This window comes from Neomonachus schauinslandi, chromosome 4, assembly GCF_002201575.2.
Source record: "Neomonachus schauinslandi chromosome 4, ASM220157v2, whole genome shotgun sequence".
NCBI classification, from domain to species: domain Eukaryota; kingdom Metazoa; phylum Chordata; class Mammalia; order Carnivora; family Phocidae; genus Neomonachus; species Neomonachus schauinslandi.
Genome location: NC_058406.1, coordinates 32,149,561 through 32,175,593, shown reverse-complemented (window position 1 = coordinate 32,175,593; position 26,033 = coordinate 32,149,561). Strand labels below are relative to the sequence as shown.

General features: G+C 38.2%; 1 protein-coding gene across 1 annotated transcript in view; it reads left to right on the top strand.

Annotated features, from left to right (window-relative positions):
• Positions 1–11,068: 11,068 nt before the first annotated feature.
• Positions 11,069–26,033, top strand: part of FOXJ3 (forkhead box J3) — a 101,251-nt gene continuing 86,286 nt past the window's right edge. The window contains exons 1-2 of the mRNA XM_021684242.1: positions 11,069–11,392; positions 23,794–23,868. Coding sequence (XP_021539917.1) covers positions 11,069–11,392; positions 23,794–23,868 — 399 coding nt within the window. The remainder of the gene's footprint in view (positions 11,393–23,793; positions 23,869–26,033) is intronic.

Below are 26,033 nucleotides of genomic sequence, written 5' to 3'. Positions count from 1 at the left end.
GCAAAAAAAAAAAAAAAAATTGTAAAATATGTGAAGAATCATTATGAATAGAACTCTGACCAGTTCTCATTTTCCAAGAGCGAATTTAAAGAAATTTTCTTCTCCGTAGCAAGGGAGATACAGATTAGCCAGTTAAAACTTTTAATTTTTTAAAAAAATGATTTATTTTTAAAGTAATCTCTATGCCCAGCATGGGGCTCAAACTCATGACCCCAAGATCAAGAGTTGCGTGCTCTACCAACTGAGCCAGCTAGGCGCCCCTAGCCAGTTAAACCTTTAAAAAAACCAACCAAACAAACAAAACGCATACCTTAGAGTAACATACCTTAGAACAGATTAAGTTGTGAACTTTTCTTCCCTTGGAGATCTTTTTTTTTTTTTTAAAGATTTTATTTATTTATTTATAGGACAGAGAGAGACACAGTGAGAGAGGGAACACAAGCAAGGGGAAGTGGGAGAGGGAGAAGCAGGCTTCCCGCCGAACAGGGAGCCCGATGTGGGGCTCGATCCCGGGACTCTGGGATCATGACCTGAGCCGAAGGCAGATGCTTAACGACTGAGCCACCCAGGCGCCCCTCCCTTGGAGATCTTAAAGAATATTGTTAGTCTCGGGGCGCCTGGGTGGCTCAGTTGGTTAAGTGGCTGCCTTCAGCTCAGGTCATGATCCTGGAGTCCCAGGATTGAGTCCCACGTCAGGCTCCCTGCTCAGCAGGGAGTCTGCTTCTCCCTCTGACCCTCCCCCCTCTCATGTGCTCTCTCTCTCTCTCTCTCATTCTCTCTCTTTCAAATAAATAAATAAAATCTTAAAAAAAAAAAAAAAAGAATATTGTTAGTCTCCAAAATAGGTAATACCAGGACTTTAAGAAATGACCGAATGAGGGCGCCTGGGTGGCTCAGATGGTTAAGCGTCTGCCTTCGGCTCAGGTCATGATCCCAGGGTCCTGGGATCGAGTCCCACATCGGGCTCCCGGCTCAGCGGGGAGCCTGCTTCTCCCTCTGACCCTCTCCCCTCTCATGCTGTTTCCCTCTCGCTCGCTCTCTAAAAAATAAAATCTTTAAAAAAAAAAAAAAAAAGAAATGACCGAATGAGGTTCTTTTTCATCTCTGATTTTATGATAAATAGCTCTGAAATCACAACAGTTTTACAAATGACAGTTGTCTCACTAAATCACCCGGATTTTTTTTTTTTTTTAAGATTTTATTTATTTATTTGAGAGAGAGAATGAGATAGAGACAGAGCATGAGAGGGGGGAGGGTCAGAGGGAGAAGCAGACTCCCTGCTGAGCAGGGAGCCCGATGCGGGAGATGCGGGACTCAATCCTGGGACTCCAGGATCATGACCTGAGCTGAAGGCAGTCACTTAACCAACTGAGCCACTCAGGCGCCCAAATCTCCTGGATTTTTGCATTAGCTGTGTTGTGAATATTCTTGGAATTTTAAGGGGGAAGAGAAGTTGTGGAAGTTAAGAGGTTTGAAGAGTGACCTACTAAAATTATGATTCTTCCACCTGTATTTTCACTTCAAACCAGTGAGGATTTTTCCGCTTATTTTTTAAAAAGGTCATTGCTTATAGGAAGTATCTTCGTGGAGATTAGTTTGATGCTGTCCATTTTTCTCCTAAATGGAGCAGAGATCAACTGTTTTGAAAAGCTGGGAGTTTTTACTGGAAGAGAAGAGCAAGTAATTTTGGAGTTTATAATACCAACATTGGGGGCCAATATTAGAGGCTTAGGGCATGGTGAGATGGGAGAACCAAAGTATAGAAAGTAGTTAGAAGTATGCCAGATATAAACCATATTGAAATTTTGTCAGGATTAAGCTGGTCTTGCACCAGGAAAATGGAAAAGCTGATTTCTTTTTTTTCCTTGTTACTCCTTTGTCTCTCTGCTGCAAGATATCTGACTGGGGCTTTTATACTCAAGAACTGTTGACTTGGAATTCCTTTATGGAATAATAGGATTTTGTGGGCTGCTTCAGGAATCATCATATCATCTTATTTCTATGGGAAAAGTATGTTCTCAATTCTCATATATAGTCTACAAACAAAATTTTAAAACCTAATACTTTCTGGGTCACTTTAGAGTAAATATGAGGGGCTCATTTCCATTGAGGCTGCTAAATGATTATTGTATCATTTAGGACATGTAAGTCTAAAACCACTGAGTAAGAGTCACAACCATTTAAAATTTGGAAAATTCTGGGGTGCCTGGCTGGCTCATTTGGTAGAGTGTGCAACTCTTGATCTTGGTTGAGTTTGAGCCACACATTGGGTGTAGAGATTACTTAAAATCTTTTTAAAAAATGAAATAAAATTTAGAAAGTTCTGAAGAGTATGCATTTGGTAATAAAATTATTGACTGTGTGTTAGAAACTATTCTTAGTGCTTTGTATGCATTAACTCATTTAATCCTCACAGCAATCCTTTGGGTTGGGTACTATCTTTATCTTCATCTTACAAATGAGGGAACTGAGACATAAAAGGTTAATTTACTTGTGTAAGGTCACATAGCTTAAAGTGGAAGAGTTTAGATTCTAATCCAGGCAGACTTGCTCAGCAGCCTGGTGTTCTTAATTACTAAGTCATACCTTTTCCAATGTAGGACGCTGTTAATTTTGCTGAAATTGAACTAAGAGTAGAAACTTTGATTTTGCTGGTATATGAAAACTAAAGTAACACCAGCTGCTTTTGCTTGGAAATAGCTTAAATTATTACCTCATTTATAAGTTAAAATTTTATGTCCTATGCTTATAAAATATAGAGTCAATCTATATTTTATATTAATAGAGTAGATTATTTTCTTTTTTAGGTTTCCACCACGATTTGCCCCTATGGGTACACAAATATTCACATGTGCTCTTTCTTCTATGTATTGACCTTACTTGCTCTTTTCTCAAGAGAGACAACCCAGAGTTTCATCCAGTTACTATAATTAGCTGAAAATCTAAGCTCTTCAGGTACAGTCTCTTTCATCAGATCCTGGTGTGGCTTCTTGTGGATCAAAGATCTATAAACCAGATGAGTTATTTACATTCTACCTAATATGTAGTGGTGGAGAATGATTAGGATAACAGCAATAAAAGGTATTATTCAGAAAAGGGGATAATGGGAAACAGTAGTCATTAGTGCATCATAAAATCTTACTGGGTAGAAGTGACAGTGACTCCTTGACAGTGTAGTAAGTTCCTTGATTTTGCTCTTTGGTAGGGCCTCCATTGTCTCCTATGCCTTCTGAAAGATCCTACCTTGTCCGTTATCTTCCATGACCACATCTGAGATGGATATTAGTGAAGATTCCCTTTCTGGGAAATGTACAGCTTTTATAGCTCACTTCTTGTTGATGAGCTTGGGTATTATTTTGGAAACTTAAGAGGCTTTTGCAGTCTGGTCTTTTTGTCTCCCCCGACCTCCCATACAATTAGCTTAAAATACTTAGTTTCTAGACTTTTTGCTGCTTTGATCCATAACGCCTGCCCAGACAGAATTTTTCAATGTGAAGACTGTGCCCTTTGTGCTCCGTTTACCGCAGGAATTTCCAGTCTTGTTTTGGTGCCATGGAACCCCTTCAACAGTCTAGTGAAACCTGTGGATCCATCTCAGAATGTCTCAAAATTCACAAAATAAAGTACTTGGGGTTACAGAGGAAACCGATTATATTGAAATATGGTTAGCAAAATGCTAACTTTGAAACATAGTAATGTGTGCTTTTAACATATTAAATGAGAGATCTAGTGGCAAGTCTAATATACTAGCATAATTTTTAAGTAGTTTATTTTTTTTTAATTTTTATTTTTTTTAAAGATTTTATTTATTTGACAGAGAGAGACACAGCGAGAGAGGGAACACAAGCAGGGGCAGAGGCAGAGGGAGAGGGAGAACAGGCTTCCCTCTAAGCAGGGAGCCCGATGCGGGGCTCGATCCCAGGACCCTGGGATCATGACCTGAGCTGAAGGCAGACGCTTAATGACTGAGCCACCCAGGCGCCCCTAAGTAGTTAAGTTTAAATTAAAAGTTGAGATTCTGCAACATTTGCACGTGAGAATGCATTTGTGATTTTTATTGGTGGCAAGGTCACAAGTACTGTTAATGCTACTATGATTTGTTGTCTAATTTCATAATTAAAGGAAATGCTAAATTTCAGTTACAAGTTAGTGGAAATGAAGAGTCTTTCTTTCCCCATCCAAGTTCATTGACGTCTTCTGGCTTCTGAGGGAAAGATGGTTCTGATGAGGCCATTTGAAACAGTGGTGGAAATCATGGGTGGAAAGACAACACCCTTATGACATTGCTTTTGTGTGGCAAGATATCAGTCTTCTCTACTGCCAAGGCTGCAGTTTTGCAGCTACCATTCAATTATTTCAGTTTGCTGCTTCAGAAGCAGTTGGTGTTTTTTCAGCTATGCAAGGCTTTAAATTATAGGACTGTTAGCTTAAATTGCAGGCCATAGGCAGGGAGTTAACCTCCCTTAGCAAATCTGCATTTTTTTTCCCTCTCTGCTTGCAACTCTAATCGAAGTTTATTTGTCTCTCAGGATTTTGTTTTAAGTGACAAGAAGAAGCCAACGCATGCCAACATTCTAAATTTTTTCTATATTTCTCTCCTTGCCGTAGCCTTAGTTGGCATATGGTTTGTTCTCTAACTTCTGTAGATGGCCAAATTTGACCAAATCCTTTGTTACTCTTTAAGAAGGTCACCAGTTTTCCAACCTGCAATATCAGAGTTAATGTTTGCCTCATCAACTCCTCCTTTAAGAGTGTCTTATTTTAGGTTCTCTTACTTGTATCCCCCACTTCCTTATCCCAAATTTCATGTTTGTTAAGAATTGCATTCATTCACTGGTGGTATCTTTTTACGGTAAACATAAGTCTGGAAGGTAGGCAGTTCAGGGCTCAGATGGCAGCTTCACAGTTTGACAAAGAACTCAGGGACCCAGATTCCTTCTCTTTGCTCCTATATCCTCAGTGTATGGCACTTTCAAAGATCACCTTATGATCAAAGATGACACTGGAGCAGTAGCTATTGTGTCTTTAGAGAGCAGGAATGGCAGGAGGCACAGTGCCATCCAGAATGAAATTGAGATTGTATTCCTCAGGAAGAAGATAAAAACAGATGTTAGGTGACACTGAATGGTTTCTGCCATAGACCTTACTTCTGGTTGCCTTGGGTGGTAAGATTCTGTAACAGGAGTTATATATTTAAAAAAGTATATATATAGGGGCGCTTGGGTGGCTCAGTTGGTTAAGCGTCCAGCTCTTTGTTTTGGCTCAGGTCATGTGAGATGGAGCCCCGCATTGGTCTCGCACTGGGCAGTCTCGCACTGGGCATGGAGCCTGCCTAAGATTCTTCTCTCTCCCTGCTCTTCCCCCCTCCCTCTCAAAAAACAAGTGTGTGTGTGTGTGTGTGTGTATTCCTTGAGATGCATATGATCAGAATTACTGCTGTGGTAATTATAAGGATTTCTTTTTGAGTTTTTAGTTGCTCAGTTTTTCTTATGAGTCTTATGATGACTCTTTCTTGTGATTTTTCTTAAGTCTTTTAAGATGAAATGCCAAGTGCCAGGAATAGAGTGAGAGGATTCAGGAATATCTAGGTCACGACATCATTATCCTCATTATTCTTATTTTCCTTGATGTCTTCTTCTTACCTTTATTTAGGAAGCCAGCAGTATCTCTACCCATTTCCCCCCTTTTTGATAACACTGTTGAAAACTTGAAGACTTTCTGAGTAATCCTTAGTTACTTGTTGGGAATTAGGGAGGTTGCAGAGGGAGGCCAAGCAATATGTTAAAGTACCTAGAAAGCTTATTTGGGATCCTATTAGTGGCATAAAGTGGGATTAGAACCCCCACCCCTCTCCCCATCTCATGGCTTAATGTTGAGTTTTTATATCTTGACACTGTTTACATTTTCATGTTATATAGAGAAGATTCGTCATGAAACTTTTTTTTAGCAATAAATATCATCGTAGATTTAAGACATGAGTTTTCCATGCCCTGCTTTCTCCCATAAGTAACATTATCTTTTTATCTTTGCTTCTATCTTCCCATTTTTCTCTGCTATTCCGGAACTGTCTCTGTTCCTGTTTAGTGCTCCTTGTCAGTCTGAGTCATACTTTTTTCCAATTCATAAATGACTTCAATCCTGTGATTATCCTTATCTCATGCTATTGAGTCCTTTTTTCTTTTGCCTCTTCCTTTTAGCTTGTCAGTGTGTATGGTTTCACTTGTTTGGGAAGGATCACACCCACACCTTCATTGGCTAGTAACTGTTTCAATCATTTAACCATTATTTCTTGACCCTTCACTTATTATATTCTTAGGGATTGGAGAGAGAGAAAAGAATAAGAAAGTTTCTTCTTCCAAAGAGCTCATGGTCTCTGGGGAGATAGATATAGTTATAATCTTGTATAAGTCCTGGGATAGAGAGGTGTTGACATATTACTATGGGAGTAGGATCTAGTTCACTTTAGGAGATGGAAGATTAAGAGTGGATTGACAAGGCTTTCTGGAGGGGGAAGTGTTTGGTTTGAGTCTTGAAAAAAAGTAGAAGCCAGCTAGGCAGTGTTAGATGGGAAAGACATTTCAGAAAGGAATGTTTTTAATCCAAATACTATGTTATTTTTCAGATAACATGTACCTGGTGTGGTGTTAGGTAGCATCTGAAGTATTAGTTGTATGGTCACTGTTCTCACTGGGGAGGTGGGGGAAGAGGGTAGTAAGCTTAGGCATATGATGCAATTATACATATGAAACAGCATGGTAAATGCCAAATTGAGGTTATAATTGCTCCAGGAATTTAGAGAAGGATTAATAAAAGATTAATAAAAACTACAGTAGTTGAAAATGAGTTTAGATTTAGTATAATAGGAAAAAGGGAACCATTGAAAGTTTTCGGGCACAATGACATGAAAACAGTGCTGATAGATTTCTCTTGGGAGTGTATGCATGGACTCTGGAGGTGATTAGCAGAGAGGAGTGGTAAGAAATCAGACTCTAGGAGGCCAGCTAGGAAGCTTTTGGAATGAGGTGAGGTAATGAGGGCCTGACATTTCTTAACCAGATTTCCATAACTAGATTCCTCAGAGCCTCCCATGCTGTTCTTAAATTTACCACCATCTGTTCTCTTATACAAGCGGACTTCTGTCATCACCATTCCATTAAGAGGTTTCTTTCTAAAGTTACTGATGATCTGGTCATACCTAATGGTCATTTTTTGTGTTCTTCGTGCTTAATGGAGAACTGCTGTGGCAACCAGGTGACACACCAACAGTGGAAGCACTTTTTACCTTACTACCAAGAATATATAAAGTTTAATAAATTGCAGACAGAAGCCCCACTTTTTCAGAGTTTAAATTTAAGATAGATATTTTATAGTTCAAATTTGATCTAGCAGAACTGATGAAGATAAGCACAGCAGTGGAGTGATTCTTACTCCTGGTGTCTTTGATAACTAGGGACCATTTTCTTTCTAGCCTGTTGAGATCTTTACTTTCTTCAAATCTTAGCTGAAGTTCTTCCTTCTCTGCCTCTGAGGGCTGTAGTCCATGTTGTCCTCTCTGTTTTTGTACTGTTAGCAGCACCCAGAGCTCAGCCTTCCTTTCTTCAGTTCTTCTTTATGTTTGACCTTCTTAATTGGACTACGGTTTTCTGGAGGACAGGAATTTTATCATACTTCGTGTGTGTGTGTGTACAAACTTTTACTCAATAGCCCTGTACATGTGTAATTATAAATTCTTAACTGTTATAACATGTATTAAGTACTTACTATATGTTTACATTATATTTCTGAGGCTCTTATAGTCTCAATTAGTGGCACTGGTGGAAGGAAACAAGTTAAAGATGGTTCTCAGTAGGGGGCATCTGCAGTATCAATTATATTCCAGTTTGGAACGTGCATTTATATTAACTTTGAAAATATATGCGACTGACTCCTTTGGGAATTTGAACAAAATAAAGCTACCTAGTGGAGCCTTAATTGAGGCAAATAGAATGACAGTATGGTATAATAATTGCCAATGTTTATAGAATGAAATATGAATAATAATAGCAGCAACTACTATTAGCATAACTACCACCAGTAGCTAACATTTTTTGAATGCTTACTATTTGCCAGTCACTGTTCTCAGTACTTTTTATCAGTGAGGTAGGTACTATTATGCTCATTTTACAGATGAGGTATGGTAGAAAAACTACTGGATTGAGCATTGGGAGACCTGGGCTCTGGTTTTACTTCTACTGTTAACTACCTTTGTGAATTTGGGCAAGTCTTTAACTTCAGTAGACCTTAGTTTTTCATCTTTAAATTGAAGTGATTGGTTTCTGATCTCTAGCGTACTTTGCCCACTCATTTGACAACCTGTGATGTCTAAATTACATTGTTTTCTTTAATTTTTTAAAAAAAATATTTATTTGAGAGAGAGAAAACATGAGTGGGGGGAAGGGCAGAGGTGGGGCGGGGGAGAGGGAGAGAAGCAGGTTCCCTGCCGAGCATGGAGCCCACGCAGGCTCAATCCCAGGACCTTGGGATCATAACCTGAGTCGAAGGCAGCTGCTTAACCGATTGAGCCACCCAGGCGCCCCTACATTGTTTTCTTTATTCCATAAGTTCCTGTAACTTATTTCATGCTAGCAACGAGCATTTCATACAGTGCTGAGATTATAGAGCATAATGGTAAGGGTTTTATTGTTTTGTTTTTTGTCTTTGGTTTTTTGATCTCTGAAGGTACTGTATAGAGAACTTAAAGTTCAGATTTCAGAGGAATATATGCAGTAGAGATGGAGGGAATTTGAGAAAGTGAAAAAGGTAAAGCTGTGGATGAAAATATCTAAGAGCAAGATAATAGGACTCTACTGGCAGTGCAGATAAAATCCTCATGGCTGTCTCTTGATTTATAATTGCTGTTGCTTAATCTGGTTTACTTTATACTGCATTAGTACCCTCGCCAGATAATCCTATAGTAATATTATTAACTAATACTTAACGGATGTTTTTTCTATGTATATGCTACCACATTTAATTCTCAAAGTAATATTTTAATTTTTAAAAAATTTATCTGAGAGCGTGCCAGAGCGAGCATGCTGGGGCTGGCGGGGGTGGGGGGAGGGCGGTGGCGCGGAGGGAGAAGCAGATTCCCTGCTGAGCAGAGAGCCTGATGCAGGGAGGGCTTCATCCCAAGACCCTGACTGAGATCATGACCTGAGCTGAAGTCAGATGCTTAGCTGACTGAGCCACCCAAGTGCCCAATCAAAGTAATATTTTAACTGTAGGAACTATTAGTTTCATTTTACAGATGAGAAAGCTGGAGCTTGTTTGTTTGTTTAAAAGATTTTATTTATTTGTCAGAGAGCGCACGTGCGCGAGTGAGCAAAAGCAGTGGGGAGCAGCAGGCAGAGGGAGAGGGAGAAGCAGGCTCCCTGTTGAGCAAGGAGCCTGATGCAGGGCTTAATCCCAGGACCCTGAGCCGAACTCAGATCCTTAACAGACTGAGCCACCCAGGCATCCCTAGAGAAAGCTGGAGTTTAGATATATTTATTAACATTTTAATTTCCTGCAGCTGTAACTAGTAGAATTAGTACTTGAACTCTGATCTGCCTGACTTGAGAGCCTATGTTCTTTATCAGTTCTGTATTGCCTCCCAGAAGTTCCTCTCCTAAGCACGTATTCCAGGCTGCTCTTTGCTTGCAGCCATTTGGAATGAGGGCCTATATTGGATTTTATTTGCCACAAATTTTTTCTTTCACTGAGGTACTTCAGGTTTCTTGTTTTCTTTTTTCTCGTTATTTTGATATCACTTAGAAGTCTTTCATTCTTCTATACCCTATTATTCCTGTTTCTTTGATCCTGTGGTAGAAAGGTTTGTATCCTCAGCTGAAAGTTAGCAATTCCAGTGTGAAGTGTCAGGCTTTGTTTCTATATTTTTATCTGCAGTTCTTCAAGCAGCTTTTCCCTTCTCCAGAAAATGTGTTAATCTGGCAGATTTTATTTATTTTTTCTTTCTCTGGGTTGTATTGGTCTGAATTTTTGAGCCTTGGAGAGAAATATGTTACGGAATCCAGATCACTAGATGTTTGCATTAGCCTGCCCTGAGTTTTTAATGCTTCTTGCTGTCCATTTATATGATTTAATTTCATCTGTCTTACACTCCCAGATCTTTAGTTTTCTTAAGCTTGTTCCTTGACTTTTGTGGATTTTTTATTTTTATTTATTTATTTTTTTAAAGATTTTATTTATTTGACAGAGAGAGACACAGCGAGAGAGGGAACACAAACAGGGGGAGTGGGAGAGGGAGAAGCAGGCTTCCCGCGGAGCAGGGAGCCTAATGGTGGGGCTCGATCCCAGGACCCTGGGATCATGACCTGAGCCGAAGGCAGACGCTTAATGACTGACCCACCCAGGCGCCCCTATTTTTTATTTTTTAACTGCCTGGGTGCTGCCTATCCTCCTCTTGTTCATCAATGTCCTTGAGTTTGCATTCCTCTTTTCGGTCAGCTCCCCCAGCTAGCTTGTCTACTTACTATTCTTGTCTACCCTGCTTGCTTTTCCTACCTCCCACCTGCTCAGCTCTACCTTCTTTCCTCCTTGCAAATTCCTGTGCCTGTTTCTCAGTCACTTCTCCGACTTCTTTACTTTAGGTATTCTTTTGTTTGTATGACTCCCCTAAAATTTGTGTAAAAGAAATGCCAATCTTAAGGTTTTAAAGGGCCTGTGGTGTTGGTGAGTAAAGAGCTGGACTGCGGACTTATTTTTCATACTATGATCCTGTTGCCCTATTTAAAGTGACAGTCTTTTTTAGAAACATTGGCATTGGGATCACTTTGTGTGTATGTATTGTTCTGTATCTAAACATTTTAAAACCAAATTTGTTGTGTTTTGGAGAGGAAAAAATTTAAAAAGATTGGAAATGTTGAGCCCTTAAATATTTGTTTTGGTCATTAACATACTCAATCTTTTTCCTCCAGATTTAACTCAGGCTTTCCCTCACTTTGGAACTCCTAGATTTGTGAATATTGGATATTTTGAGAAGCAGGGGTTCTTTCCTTGATACTGACTAAGGAGTCTATTTACCTTCAGGATGACATCTGAACTGGAGAGCAGCCTAACATCTATGGACTGGTTACCACAGCTCACCATGAGAGCAGCCATCCAAAAATCTGATGCTACACAAAATGCACATGGAACAGGAATTTCCAAGAAGAATGCGCTCCTTGACCCAAATACAACACTGGACCAGGAAGAAGTCCAACAGCACAAAGATGGGAAACCTCCATACAGTTATGCCAGCCTCATTACATTTGCAATTAATAGCTCACCCAAAAAGAAAATGACTCTAAGTGAGATTTACCAGTGGATTTGTGATAACTTCCCATATTATAGAGAGGCTGGCAGTGGTTGGAAGGTAAGGATTTTATTTAAATTATTATTTTTATGCTATAAACAATAATAACACTAGCTTCTATTACAGATAAAGCTTTGTGGGGGCTTCTATGATTAAAAAGTGAAATTCTGTTAGTCATTTTTAAGATGTCAGAAAAGGTAATTAAATGTTTTTTATTAAGTGATTATTTTTGGTAGAATACCAATTTATTAAAGCTTTATTATGTTACATGACTGATAGAGCATAAAGTAAGAACAGAGATAATGTAGCATTCACTGGAAAATAATACCTACAGTTCAGGTAAGTTGATAGTCTTTGGTTAAAAAAAAAGTATTACAATTAGTATTGTTTTCATCATCTAAGATTTTTTTTTTAACTTTTATTTTGAAAGAATTTTAGATTTATAGAAGGGTTAAATGAATAGTCCAAAGGGTTCCCATATGTTCTTCATTCACTTCCTCTATGTTAGCATCGTATATAAGCATAGCACAGTGATAAAAACTGAGAAATTAATGTTAGTACAGTACTTTTGAGTAAGTAGTACTGTTAACTACTAAGTAAATTACAGACTTCATTCAGATTAGTTTCTCTCCTAGTGTCAGGATCTAGTCCAGGATCCCGCATTACATTTAGTTGTCGTGTCTCCTTGGTCTCCTCTCATCTGTAGTACCTCAGTCTTTTCTTGTCTTTTATGACCTTGACACTTTTGAAGAGTACTTGTCAGGTATTTTGTAGAATATTTTGTAGAATGGTATTGTATAGTATGTTTTATAGTTTGGGTATGTCTGATTTTTTTCATGGTTAGACTGAGGTAATGCATTTTGGGGAAGGATAATGCAGAGATAATGTGCCTCTCTCTGTATGTCGTATCAAGAAGTACTTGATGTTAGTATGTCTTATAACTGGTAATGTTAACCTGGTTCTTTGGTTAAGGTGATGTCTTCCAGGTTTCTCCATTATAAAATTAATATTTATTGCTTTGTAAATTATAAAGTGTTTTGGGAGCTACTTTGAGGGTATGCAAGTACCCTGTTCTTAAACTTTTGCTCATTAATTTAGAATTTGTATAGCAGGTTTTTATTGTTTTCTAGTGGTGATTTTTTCTTTTCTCCATTACTTCTCTATTAATTGGGATTCTTCTGTGTGGAAGACTTGGTCTTTTCCTTTTATTTACTTACTCAGTCATTTATTTGTGTTGTATGCATTCATGGATATTTATTCTTTGTGTTGTCATTATTTGTTAATCAGATTGTTGCAGCTTTGGCCATTGTGCCCTTTTGACATGGCCCTGTTATTTTGTTTCTTTAGTACTTTTTAACTTTCTGGCACAACAAGATGTTCCAGGTTCATCTTGTATCATTCCTGTCCAGCCCTAGATCTTTAAGAAGTCCTAGTTCCTCATCTAAGCTTTTTGATGAACCGTCAGATTGCTTTCCTACCTAATTTATGTTCTACAACAAATAATTCAACTTAACTTTCTTTTGTGTCTGCACATGTTATGTTTATATTCCTATTAGGAATTACCCAGTTGTATGCTATGTAGGGTGTGTGTTTGTGCATGTGGAAGAAGGGAGTTTAGAGAACTTTAGATGGTAGTTACTCTTGTTTCTCTTAAGCCTTCCTATCTCAACAGCTTTGTCTTTTTTATTTGTCTAGATTTACTAAAAGATATTTACTTTTTTTTTTTTTAAGATTTTATTTATTTATTTGACAGAGACACAGCGAGAGAGGGAACACAGGGGGAGAGGGAGAGGGAGAAGCAGACTTCCCGCGGAGCAGGGAGCCCAACGCGGGGCTCGATCCCAGGACCCTGGGATCACGACCTGAGCTGGAGGCAGACGCTTAATGACTGAGCCACCCAGGCACCCCTATTTACTGACTTACTATGCATTGGTGATGTGCTACACACCATGCCAGATAGTCAAGTGTCAAGGGAAGGGATTTTTTTTTTTTAAGATTTTATTTATTTGTCAGAGAGAGAGAGAGTGAGCACAAGCAGGGGGAGAGGCAGGCAGAGGGAGAAGCATGCTCCCTACTGAGCAAGGAGCCCGATGTGGGACTCAGTCCCAGGACCCTGGGATCATGACCTGAGCCGAAGGCGGATGGTTAACCGACTGAGCCACCCACGCGTCCCAAGGGATTTTTTTTTTTTTTTAAGATTTTATTTATTTGAGAGAGAAAGAGAGTGAGCGAGCATGCGCGCGCAGAGAGAGAGAATGCACGAGCCAGGGGAGGGGCAGAGAAGCAGGCTCCCCGCTGAATAGGGAGCCTGATGTGGGACTTGATCCCAGGACTCTGGGATCATGACCTGAGCTGAAGGCAGACGTTTAACTGACTGAACCACCCAGGCGCCTGGGAAGGATTTTTTATATATCCACCTCTTTTCCATGTCCTAGCACAGTGCTTCCATTTAGTAAGCCTAGTAAATGTGGATTGAATGAAACCCTGAATCCTGGTCGCAGCCTTCTTTCCTAGCGTTTTTTTCTCATGGTACCCCCCCCCCCCCCCTCCAGCCTATTAGCTGTCCCTGGATATAAAAATGTGATTCTTTTTTTCCCTTGCTTTTGTTTGTCTCTTACTTGTCCTTGGACTTTCTCTCTTCTGACCTTTTTTCTAGTTGGCCTTACCCTATTTTTCTTTCAGCTCGTATGTTCCCTCTCTCCTCCCTGTAGAACTAATCTCTTTTGGGTTTCCATATGCTTGATTAATAACAGTATCATAGACTTCTAGATTTTTGTTCAGATACCTTGTTTCATTAGTTTTTTATTTCTATACTCAAATACTTAAATGATAGTTGCTTTTATTGTTTTCTGTGTGTCAGGTGCTATATGCCAGATTGCCTTCTTATGTCTTTGTCTTTTTAAGTCACACAACATTCTTAGGAAATAAGTACTGTTACTGTCCAAATTTGAAAAGTAAGAAAACTGAGGCTTAGAGAAGTAACTTTGCAGTTTCTCAGAGAATGGAAGAGCTAAGATTTGGTATCAGACTTGGCAGATTTGGAGATTTCAAATCTTATGCCTTAACCATTACACAGGGCCTATAATTTTGCAAACACTGTATAAATATTTATTGAATTTAATTTGCCAAGATGAACTGGCCGACTCAGTATGAGAAGCAATTGTTAACAGTATAATCTGAATAAGAATCTACTGTAACAGTATTTCAGTGGAGGAGGTACGTAATAAAATTTGATGCATGAATCAAAAAAAGCATCATTCTTTTTTTTTTTTTTAAGATTTTATTTATTTATTTGACAGAGAGATAGTGAGAGCAGGAACACAAGCAGGGGGAGTCGGAGAGGGAGAAGCGGGCCTCCTGCCGAGCAGGGAGCCCGATGTGGGACTCGATCCCAGGACCCTGGGATCACGACCTGAGCCGAAGGCAGACGCTCAACGACTGAGCCACCCAGGCGCCCCAAGCATCATTCTAACCAAGTAGTAGTGATCCATCTAACTTGTGTGTTCTGGCTTTACCACTAGGTACTACTCTACTATTCAGTAGAGTACTTTTGTCAAGATTTAGGATGAGAGAAGGCTAGCAGATTTGATAAACCTGTTTAGCATTGGAAAAACACGGTGGCTAGGGACTAGAAATGCCCCAAATTTGAATAAGTGGCTTAGAAAGCCCATCAGGGGTTATGGGTCTGTATCACTGATTGTAAATTTACATATTTGCATGGACCAGACAGGTGACATAAATGAGTAAAGCAAAAAAGATGACTGATTGAAGATCGCATCTAGTGTAGAACTGCTGTGCTCTTAGGCAGGCACTTGCAGCATTTTAGGGCATATCTTACAATTCCCCCCCCCCCCCCCGAAAATTCAGAAATCTGGATTTTGTGTGCCGTTTCCCAATTTTTAAATGTTAATTCCAGTTTTCTTAAATACAGTGCAGGCCAAACAGAAGTCTCTTGGCTGAGTTCATTCTATGGACTACAAATTTCCAATCTCTGGTTGAGATTATATCCTCTTGTTTTCAGCTAATTTTAATTTGAAAAGGATTTATTTACGGTATATTCTTGTGAGCAGTATGTTTGGCTTTGGCAGTACTAAGAAACTTAGCACAGGGCCCCTAAGGAAGCTTATAATCTTTATTGGATAAGGGGGGATCTATATAAACAAGCAATTATGATGTTATGTAAACAGCTCTGTAATAGAGAACTACAGAGTGCTGTGTTATGATGGATTGGCTAATTGGGCACACCTAGTGTGTGTAAGCCATAATAATATCTAGTATATATGTGACTTAGTAAAGAGTGTTAAATGAAGGGTGAAGTTAATAAGTGCTGTGAGAATTTAGAAAAGCTTATAGGAGGTGTGATGAGGTTCTAAAGTGAGTGGCAAAAAGACTGAGTGCTGGGAAAGTACAGGAAGGGTGAATCAATAGAAAACTATTGAGGAAGTGTAATTGAGCTCTATTTTGAAGACGAGTAAGATTTAGGGGGGTGTTTTTTTTTTTAAATAACAAACACTCTTAGGAAATAGTTGCTTATACGGGTTCTTGGTGTAGAGAGCAGTAGAAGTTGGGATGGAGCCAGAATGCAGAGATTCCATGAATATATGAATACCAAGCTCAAGAAGAGCTTGGTCCAAATTTGGTAGTGAATAGTACGGAACGTCAATTATATACCTCATTTACTATCCAATCTCAGCTCAGATGTAAGTCCACCTGAGAGTGCCAAATCCATTCTGCTGAATTTCGTGCTGCTGGCCAGCCCAGCTCATGGCCTGAAACTGGTTTGGAAGTAACTGATAACAGTTTCAACTGGAAGACATAATGGTTTAGATATAATGAGGAAAGAAGGGGAAAGGGGAGAAATGGGACTAGGTGGAGGATTATATTGCACTTCGAACCCAGGAGATTGTCTGGTCCAGTCTCTTGCTTTAGGCAGATCCTTAATATTTCCAGGGACGGCTATCTCATGTTTATTCTTTTAAAAAAGTCTCTTCCACCCAATTTTAGGTGCTTAGAACTTGTCAGGATTGTTTATAATTTTATTTTTGTAAACAGAGAAATAGTTTAAACATTGCAAATGGAGACAAATGGAAACTGGTTTATCTCCTCCTTTGCTCAGGTGCTAACTCTTTTTTCATGTTTTACAATCTGCTGTTCTTAGATTTGTCTTGCACACTCCTACAATCTGCTGCTCACTATTTCTTCTGTCATCCAGAGGAGAAAATGTTGCCATGGTCATTTGAAAGGATTCAAATAGAACTTTTATTTTTAGGTAAAACTCCCTTTCATTTTGTGCTAGGGCATTGAGGGGAGATTACATACTAAAAATAACTCTTTGAATATTCCAGAAGAGTTTAAAAAACACTCTTTAAATTTCTATGATGGGATGATTTTGTAATCTGAACTAGAGGAAAAGGAATTTAAATTTTTGTGCTATTTACTTTACTAAGAAAATTAACCTTTACTAGAGTTTAGGGTAGTATAAAGAAAAATACAAAAGAATGCTATGTGTATGTGGGGTTGTATTATGCTACTTTTTTTATGTGGGCAGAAAAAGAAAAATATATATTTATTGTTGTAAAAAGAAACTAGGAATAATAAACTAGAAATGTAGTGAACATAGTTACCTATAGGGGATGGATAGAACCGAGGTGGAAGGGGTGTAGAAGAGAATAAGATTTCGAGTATACTTTTTATTTAGTTTTAAACCATGTAAATGTTCTACACATTCAAAAAAATATACACAAAATAAAAAAGGATGGAAAAAGGAAACCTTAGAACTGAATATAAGAAGAAACAAATAAGCTGTACGTCGTATCAAATGGATAACATAATCACACAGAAAAAAAATTCCAAGGAACTTTTGAAAAGCGCATTCTCTTGTTTTCATGGGATACATACTAACATTGAAAAGAATTGCAAAGAAATTATGACCTTTACTTAATAGATTTGTCTAGTGGTTTTTCACTAGAGGCAGCCTCTACCTCCAGTAACCCGGAGAAGAGAAGTTGGGATGTTGGGAGTATTCTGAAACTGTTGGTAGGATAGAACACATGAGTACATATATTGATGTGGGGGAACCAGGGCTCTCACAATGGGGAAAAAAGAGAGGCAGGTAGGAATGTGTTGGTTAATTTGAATTGGAGGTGCCAGTTTAAACTCAGGTTTAAAATAAAAATCACTTAGGGCGCCTGGGTGGCTCACTCAGTTGGTTAAGCAACTGCCTTCAGCTCAGGTCATGATCCCAGGGTCCTGGGATCGAGTCCCGCATCGGGCTCCCTGCTCTGCGGGGAGCCTGCTTCTCCCTCTCCCACTCCCCCTGCTTGTGTTCCCTCTCTCGCTGTGTCTCTCTCTGTCAAATAAATAAATAAAATCTTTAAAAAAAAAAAATAAATAAATAAAATAAAAAAAAAATCACTTAGAATGTTTTTAAAATTTAGATTCCTAGGTCACAACTCCAGAGATTTTGAATTAGTCATCTTGAATGGAGCCTAGAAATTGGCATTAAAATTCATTTTAATTGGTTCTAGTCGAGGTAGATTGTACTTTTGAGAAACCAGTTTTGGGGCTGGGGTTTTTAAGACCAAGCAATATGCCTTGATCAGTTATTTAACCTGGGCCATTTTTCTCCAGGTTAACCTAGACCATTTAAATTATGTCTACCTCTCTATTCTCCTAACTTCTTTTCTTGGAGTTATTAGAAGTAGGGTCTGGCCAAAATGTGAGGTGTGAAGTAATCTCTTTTCTTAATTTTGTGTGTGTGTATTCATGTTTTGACCTACGTATCTCTCTAGGTATTTAAAAGACTTTTTTTTTTTTTTTTTTAAGATTTATTTATTTGAGAGAGAGATCTCGCACACATGCACTCATGCAGGGGGAGGGGGAGAGGGAGACTTTTAAGCAAACTCTACACAGAGCCCAATACAGGGCTCCACTTGAGATGATGACCTGAGCTGAAACCAAGAGTCGGATGCTTAACCTACTGTGCCACTCAGGTTCCCCTTTCTCTGGGTATTTTAATTTTCTAAATATGCTTTTGGTATTTTTTTCAACAGATTTTTGATTACCATAGAAAAGCATTATATTCTACGTTCTGAGTTGATAGACAAGGTCCCCACCTCATGGAGCCTACATACATTTTGGTATTAGGATGCAGTATATGAGAAGAACACCATTAAACAAATAATTACAAGTGTGATGAGAAATCCAGGGTGATAAAGAAGTTTATTACAATGAGACCTAACCTATCGAGAAAAGTCAGAAAGGACTTCCCTAAAGGACTGATGTTTAAGCCAAGAATAAATTGAAAGTTGAGTAGACTCAGTTAGGTGAAAGGGATGGAGTAACGTGGGGGGTGGGGGGGCAGTCACCTTTGCAGAGGGAGCAACACATGCAAAGCCTAGAGGTGAGAAAGAACATTGGGGGGATGAGTATAGACAGCAAGGTAGGGAGGTAGGGTCAGATCATGAAGGGTCTTTGGAGGCTCTGTTAAGGATTTAGATTTTATCCTAAATGCAATAGGACGTAATTGGAAAGTTTTAAGTGAAGGGGTAATACTGAATTTTTACCTTGTGAGGAGATCACTGCCTGCAGGGTAGAGCATGGTGGAGTAGGGACAAAGAGAGGAAGGTGGAGGGCGACACCAGTTATGAAGCTATTGTACTATTTTTGGTGAGAATGATGTCCTGGACTGAGATAGTGACAGAAGAGATGGAATAAAGTAGGTAGGTCAAAGGTAGACTTAAGATCTGCTAACAGATTTATTTTAGATGGTGAAGAAGAGAGAAGAATTAAGGATGTCTTAAAGCTTTCTGATTGGAGCTGTTACATGAATAATTGTCTTTAACCTGAGAAGAGAAAACTGGAAGATCACACTGGGGATAAAGATTGAGTTTAATTTTAAACATAATTGAGTTTAAGGTGTTTCTGGAGATGTCTAGTAGATTGTTGAAAATATATATTTAGGAACTCCAGTGTAGTTTGGAGGTCTAGATAGATTGTCACAGATGGTCGTTGAAGCCATGGCTGTAGATGAGATTACATAGGCAGCAAATGTGGAAATGAAAAAAGGACTTAGGGCAGAGCCTTGATGATTTCCAACATTTAAGCTTTTTGTAGAGGAGGAAGCCCCAAGGAGAGATGTGTCCTTCCCCTGAGGCCATTTAGAAAAAACATGTGACCATCTTGATTTTTTTTCTCCCCATCTTGAACTTTTAAGGTGGGTAGATGAACTCCGGTTTGTTTTATTAGTTCTTTTTTTCCTTGTCTTTTTTTAGATTTGAGCTATTTTTTATGATTCCATTTTCTCTCTGCTATTATTTTATTAGTTATACCTCTTCCTAAATTTTACTGACTGCTGTAGGGTTTACCACATGTATGTTTATCACAGTCTGCCTTCAAATATACCATTTTATGTATAGTGTAAGAACTTTATAAACTTTATATTTCTGATTCTTTTGACCCATCCTTTGTGCTATTGTTACACATTTTCCTTCATATGTTATAAACCACATAATTATTATATTTTCTTTAGATAATTATATTTTAAAGGTGTCATAAATAAGAAAAAGTGTTTTTAAAATTTACCTTCATTTTTATAATTTCTTGAACTCTATTTCTTTTTGTAGATCCAAGTTTCTATTTGTTATACTTCTGCCTGAAGAGCTTCTGTATAACATTATCAGCCAACTGGCACTAGAAAAAATAAATTCTTTTAGCTTTTGCTTTTCTGGAGGTCTTTATTTTGCCTTCATTTTTGAGAGATGTTTTCACTGCATATAGAATACTTTTTTTTCTTTTAGTATTTTGGAGATGTCATTCTGTTGTCTTCTAACTTGCGGTTTTTGAGACATCTGCTATAATTTTTATCTTTATTCCTCTGTACATAATTTTTTTCCTTTTGGTGCCTTCACAATATTCTCTTCATTTTGATTTTCCACCATTTTGACCTATAATGAATATAGGTGTGTGAATTTTTAATTTCTTCTGTTTGATGTTCTCTGAAGTTCTTGCATCTGTGATTTAATGTCTTGCATTATTTTCAGAAGATTCTTGGCTGTTCCTTCTTCACATTTTTCTTCTCCATACTTTTTCTCTTCTCCTTCTGGGACTCACATATATTGTTCCATGGTTCTTGAATGATCATGTGTGTGTGTGTGTGTGTGTGTATTTTTAAAGTACTTGTGCACACATGTGTGTCAATTTGGATAATTTCTGTTAATCTGTCCTCAAAATATCTGAGCCTTTTTCTGGTTGTGTCCAGGCTACTGATGAACCCATCTAGGGAGTTCTTTATCTTTGATCATGTTTTTAAATTCTATCATTTACATTTGGCTCTTAGAGTTTCCACATTTCTGTTGAAGTTCACCATCTCTCTGTGCAAGTTACTGCTATTTCTACTTGGTCCTTGAACATATTAGTCATAGTTACTTTAAAGTTCTGGTCTCATAGTTCTAACACCTTTCATTTGGGTGTTTATGATTTTTATCTCTTGACAGTGGGTTTTTTGGGTTTTTTTTTGCATTTCTAATGTGTCTTGCAATTTTTGACTGAGTGCCAGATATATGTGTAGAAGAACGGTAGAGATGAGATAAATGGTATCAAGCAAGTGAGCATGGTTGGGGGTGGGGGTGAGGCAGAGGGAAAAGGGAGAGAGAGGATCTTAGGCAGGTTCCACGACCAGTGTGGATCTCAGGACACTGAGATCATGACCTGAGTCAAAATCAAGAGTCAGTGCTTAACCAGCCGAGCCACCCAGGCACTCGAAGATAAATAGTATTTATACCTGTAGATGGACAAACATCTTTTTTTCCCAGGCCATTTGTTTAGGGAGTTGAATCAGTTTGTCGATAATTGAGTTGAATTTGGGTTTTGTTGTTGGTATCTTTACCTTCAGTATACCACAGACTTTATATTCCTCCAGTGGTAGGCTCTTATTACCTGTGCTTGGAAATGAGGGGCTTGGGTACTGTAGAATTTTCTGTTTTCCTGTTTTCTCTTTAGATTTTAGTTGTCTCTGCCTACCTTATTACAGATGGGGATCTCTCCATGTTCCTGCCCCTCCTCTATCAATAGGCTGTTAATGCTTGTTACTCACTGCTAGGTTTGGGGTAGGGGCTGTTGGTTCTCTCTGTTTTCTTTCTTTCTTCATTTTATTTTTATTTTTATCTTTTTCTTTTTTTATTTTATTTTTCATTTTATCTATGCACAACGTGGGGCTCGAACTATACTACTCTAAGATAAAGAGTCACATGCTCTACCCACTGAGCCAGCCAGGTGTCCCTCTGTTTTCTTGATTCAGCCTCATTCTTACTCCGGCCCTTGTACTTGGGGTCGGGCCTTTTCAGTGTTTCTTTCCTTCAGCCATACTAGCCTGTACCTGTAGTTGCTTTTGATGTAGGGTCCTGGGTCCAAGGTAGTTTCTAACAGTTGTCCCAGAGGTAAAAGAGGTACTCTTTCTCTACCAGCCAGCAGTGGATCTTTGCTTATGTCTTGAGAAGGGTTTTCGTTTCCATTCTTCCCTCAGAATCTATCTTTGCCAGAGTCCTGTGGGTGAGAAGTTTTGCTGCTCCTACCTGACAGTTAAAGTTGGCTTTGTGAGATCTATTGAAGGTGGTACGGCTTTGTTTCCCACTACAGCTGTCTATTACCTCCTTTCTGCTCATGCTACAAAGGAGACTTTGTTTTCCTTTCCCATCCCCATTCTTTTTTGTGAGTATATAGTAAAGGCCCATGGAGAAGAGCTTGGGGAGTGAGTGGGAACTTCCCTTATGTTTGGGGCCCTTGCTATTCTAAACTGACACACCAGCCTATGCTTGACCTTACAAATTTTAGCTAGTTTTTTGGATGCTTGGATGGTGGCCACTTCATTCTCCCATACTCTGCCAAAAAGGTGAGATAGTTTGTCTGCTTTCTCCTTGTATGGGCTTGTCCTTCTTAAGAATTTAATTTGTTGGGCTGCCTTGCAGCTTCAACTCTCTGATGTGGCTCAGAAATAGGTTTGTTTTGTTTTGGTTTACCCATTGTTTTCTCATTGTTTGGGAGGGATCATTACTCATTGTAGCTGTTTATATCCCAAGCAGAGGTGGAACTCCCATTCTTAAATTTGAAATTGATGTTTGATAATAAAATAGGCTTGAATTTATATTCTGTGGTCATTTTTATTTTTTAAAGATTTTATTTATTTGACAGAGAGAGACACAGAGAGGGAACACAAGCAGGGGAGTGGGAGAGGGAGAAGCAGGCTTCCTGCGGAGCAGGGAGCATGACCTGAGCCGAAGGCAGATGCTTAATGACTGAGCCCCCCAGACACCCCTATATTCTGTGATCATTTTTAAAAACTTTGAAATCCCAGTATTCCTCTATGAGAGGGAAGTTTTCATATAGGCATTGTTGTTAGAGTTCTGAATTTTATGTTAAAAATAAGATATGCCCAAAATGCTCTCCTAAAATTCTAAGTGGTGGCTAAATGCTGTTGGAGCCCATTTCCCCCAAATACCTGGCCATTTTGGCATAAAAATTACGGGATGGATTTTGGAGCATTTCATTAAAACGAAATGGCTTTTGGGTATTTTCTGTAAAAATTATGGCACAGTCCTACTTATTCTTGAAAAGATTGCCTGTTTCACAGATTCTTCAGGTCTCCAGGTGCATTTTCTTGCCATTCAAGATGGTTGTTCTTTCTTGCTGTATTGATGAACCTAGATGTTCTTCCTAGTCCTCTGTAGCCAGTGTCTTCTTACAGATTGAAGTAAGAACCTAATTGGCTTCTTTATATTCTTGTAATGGAGCAGTGAAATTTTTTTTGCTTAAACATTTTTTTATCTCATTAGAAAATGATAATACATGTGCCTTGTAGATCATTTAAACATTGCAGGAAAGAGAAAAAAAGAAAAGTTATCATCACCTATAATTCAGTAGAATAACTTAGCATTTTGCATTCTGGCTTATTCTAAGAATGAATGATTGAGAGGCAGGCACCTGGTTGGCTCGGTTGGTAGAGCATCAACTCTTGATCTCAGGGTCATGGTTCAAGCCCCACCTTGGGCGTGGAGCCTACTTAAAAAAAAAGAATGAATAAATAAATACCACAAAGTCATAATGTGTATACCATTTTATATTTGGTATTTAATATTTAACATTAATCATAGACATCTTCCTATGATTAGATCTTCCTAAAAGGTCTTAATAAACATTTAAAATAGGATATATATTTCATTATTTGGAGTTTTGTAAAGTCTACTAGAAGTCAACTATCAATATTTTGTAAAGTTTAGCTACTTTTCTTTGCAGCATTCATAATTTGAAAATCAGAAAGGTTTAAATTTGAAGTTCATTTAATAAAGCTTATTCCACTTGGAATTGTATTCTAGTGCATAGATATTTAGGCTTCTGATTCTGTTTTTAAAGGTGAGTTTTGTTTTTTGTATTCCAATGACCCTGTGGCTTTTCTTCTTTAATTTCAGAATTCCATACGACATAATCTGTCACTGAACAAGTGTTTCCTTAAAGTGCCTCGATCAAAGGATGACCCGGGAAAGGTAGGATTCATTATCTTAAGATAAAATAATTGGATTCTTCATTATATGTGTTGTTTGTATCTGAGTAATATCTGTTATATAGAGAGAAAGAGAATTGGGATGAGAGCACTCCAGAACTTGTCTAGTTCATTGGTCATGAACCTTCCTGATCCTCCTTCACCTCACTCCACCTTATCCCCATTTTAGTTGGTAATCTTCAAGGACCAACCAGGCAGAGAGAGCTTTCTTTTTAAGCATTGGGAAGTTAGCTAGTGTAGAGCTGGTCCTCTGTAATAGTTTGCTGCTTCTAATCTAGTTTTTGTTTGGTTATTTTCTTAAGTACTGTGTATTAAGTTAAATTTGGTTTTTGAACTGCTTGTCAGGAACCACAGTTTATTATTTATTGCATATAAGAGGTAGATTTGGTAGATCTTGACACAAGTGCAAATAATTCTTCTTCTGAAATAAAATTCTCTATTATTTACCTATTTTCTTAGTTACTGTTTTTTCCTTTTCATTCCATTTATCTCCTGCCACCTTACACTTTTAGTATTTTATCTACAGAGACTTCCCTTCTTTTTGGTTTTAATAGCCATATCAACTGCAGTGTGGCCTGTACTTGGTACTAGTTACTTGGTTTCTAAGGCTCAGAGTACTTTCTTGGACCATAATTTGGTTGTCATGATGAATTATTACATTAGGACTTGGAGATAGTGTATCTGTTGGCAAACGTTTTGCTCTTTGGCTGGTTAGATTTTTAAACCAGCCAAAACAGTCTTTTTAAGCTCACCATCCCTGGAAGAATCTTTCTAAAATGTAAACCTGGTTATGTTAACACCCTGCTTAAAAGTACTCCCCAATGTCTTGGAGATGTTGCCTTGTGTTATCAAATACCCTCTATGCTTTTCCTTGATCTACCTTTCTAGCTATGATTCACATTCAAGACTCACTGTGAGGATCTACTTGAAGTTTCCCAAATATGCCTTTCATACGATTTTCTCTTCTGCACAAACTCCCTTTCTCTACTTGTCTGGCCTACTCTTTGGGTCTATTAAGGTTGAGCTACAGCATTACTTCTCTGAAGTTTTTGTTTCCACATACTTCAGCTGAGTTTGTTGTTCCCTCTTGATTTCCTGTTACTTTGTCATCATTGCGATAGTTCCTAATCAGTCTGTCCTTGGGTTGCTACCTCCAAATTATAATAAATTTCATATAGTAGCCAGTGCTGTCTTTCAAAAATGTTAACCTAATTACGCATTCTCCTTGTTTAAAATCTTTATTGATTATCTACTGTCCTTAGGTTAAGGTCTAAACTTATGAGGGTAGGGATCATATATATATCTGTATCTATATATCATATATATATATAGAGAGAGAGAGTTCACTTTTTATCTCTAGTTGCTTGCACAGTGGCTGGTGTCACTGAGGAGACTGTCTTGTTGAATGAATGAATGTATTGTGTCCTCTGCTAGATGGATAACTTCTTGAGGTTAGAGATGAAGAGTTATTCATTTCCATTGTAAAGAAGGCACTCTTAAGTAATGGTTATTTTATAACACCTTCTATGATCTGCCCCATCAAGTTGGTTCTCAGTAAGACTGAATAGATTATTATTATAGTCTTCTTATTTGACCCAGTTTATTGTTTGTGTTCATAATTCTCCAAGGTTGTGTTTCTTTTCTTTAAAGCAGGTTTGTTATAAAAAAAGAAATTATATAACTTTTTATATTTGCTTCATTACAATTTCTGATGGGCATTGAGTATGTATATATATATATATACTGAAAATGTTCTTCAAAGAATTCAGAGATTATCTCTGTGAGTTCTTTGAGAGCATTAATTGAATACTATAAACAGTTGGTTCAGATTTAATTTATACGGGGTGCCTGGGTGGCTCAGTTGTTGAGCATCTGCCTTTGGCTCAGGTCATGATCCCAGGGTCCTGGGATCGAGCCCTGCGTCAGGCTTCCTGCTCGGCGGGAAGCCTGCTCTCCCTGTCCCACTCCCCCTGCTTGTGTTCCCTCTCTCGCTGTGTATTTCTCTGTCAAATAAATAAATAAAATCTTTAAAAAAAAAAATTTTAATTTTTACATGAGGTTTAAATCATTAAAAAAATAAACCAACATACCTGAATGTTTTACTATGTTATGTACTAAGTCTTAACCAATTGGAGATCTATTTAAAAA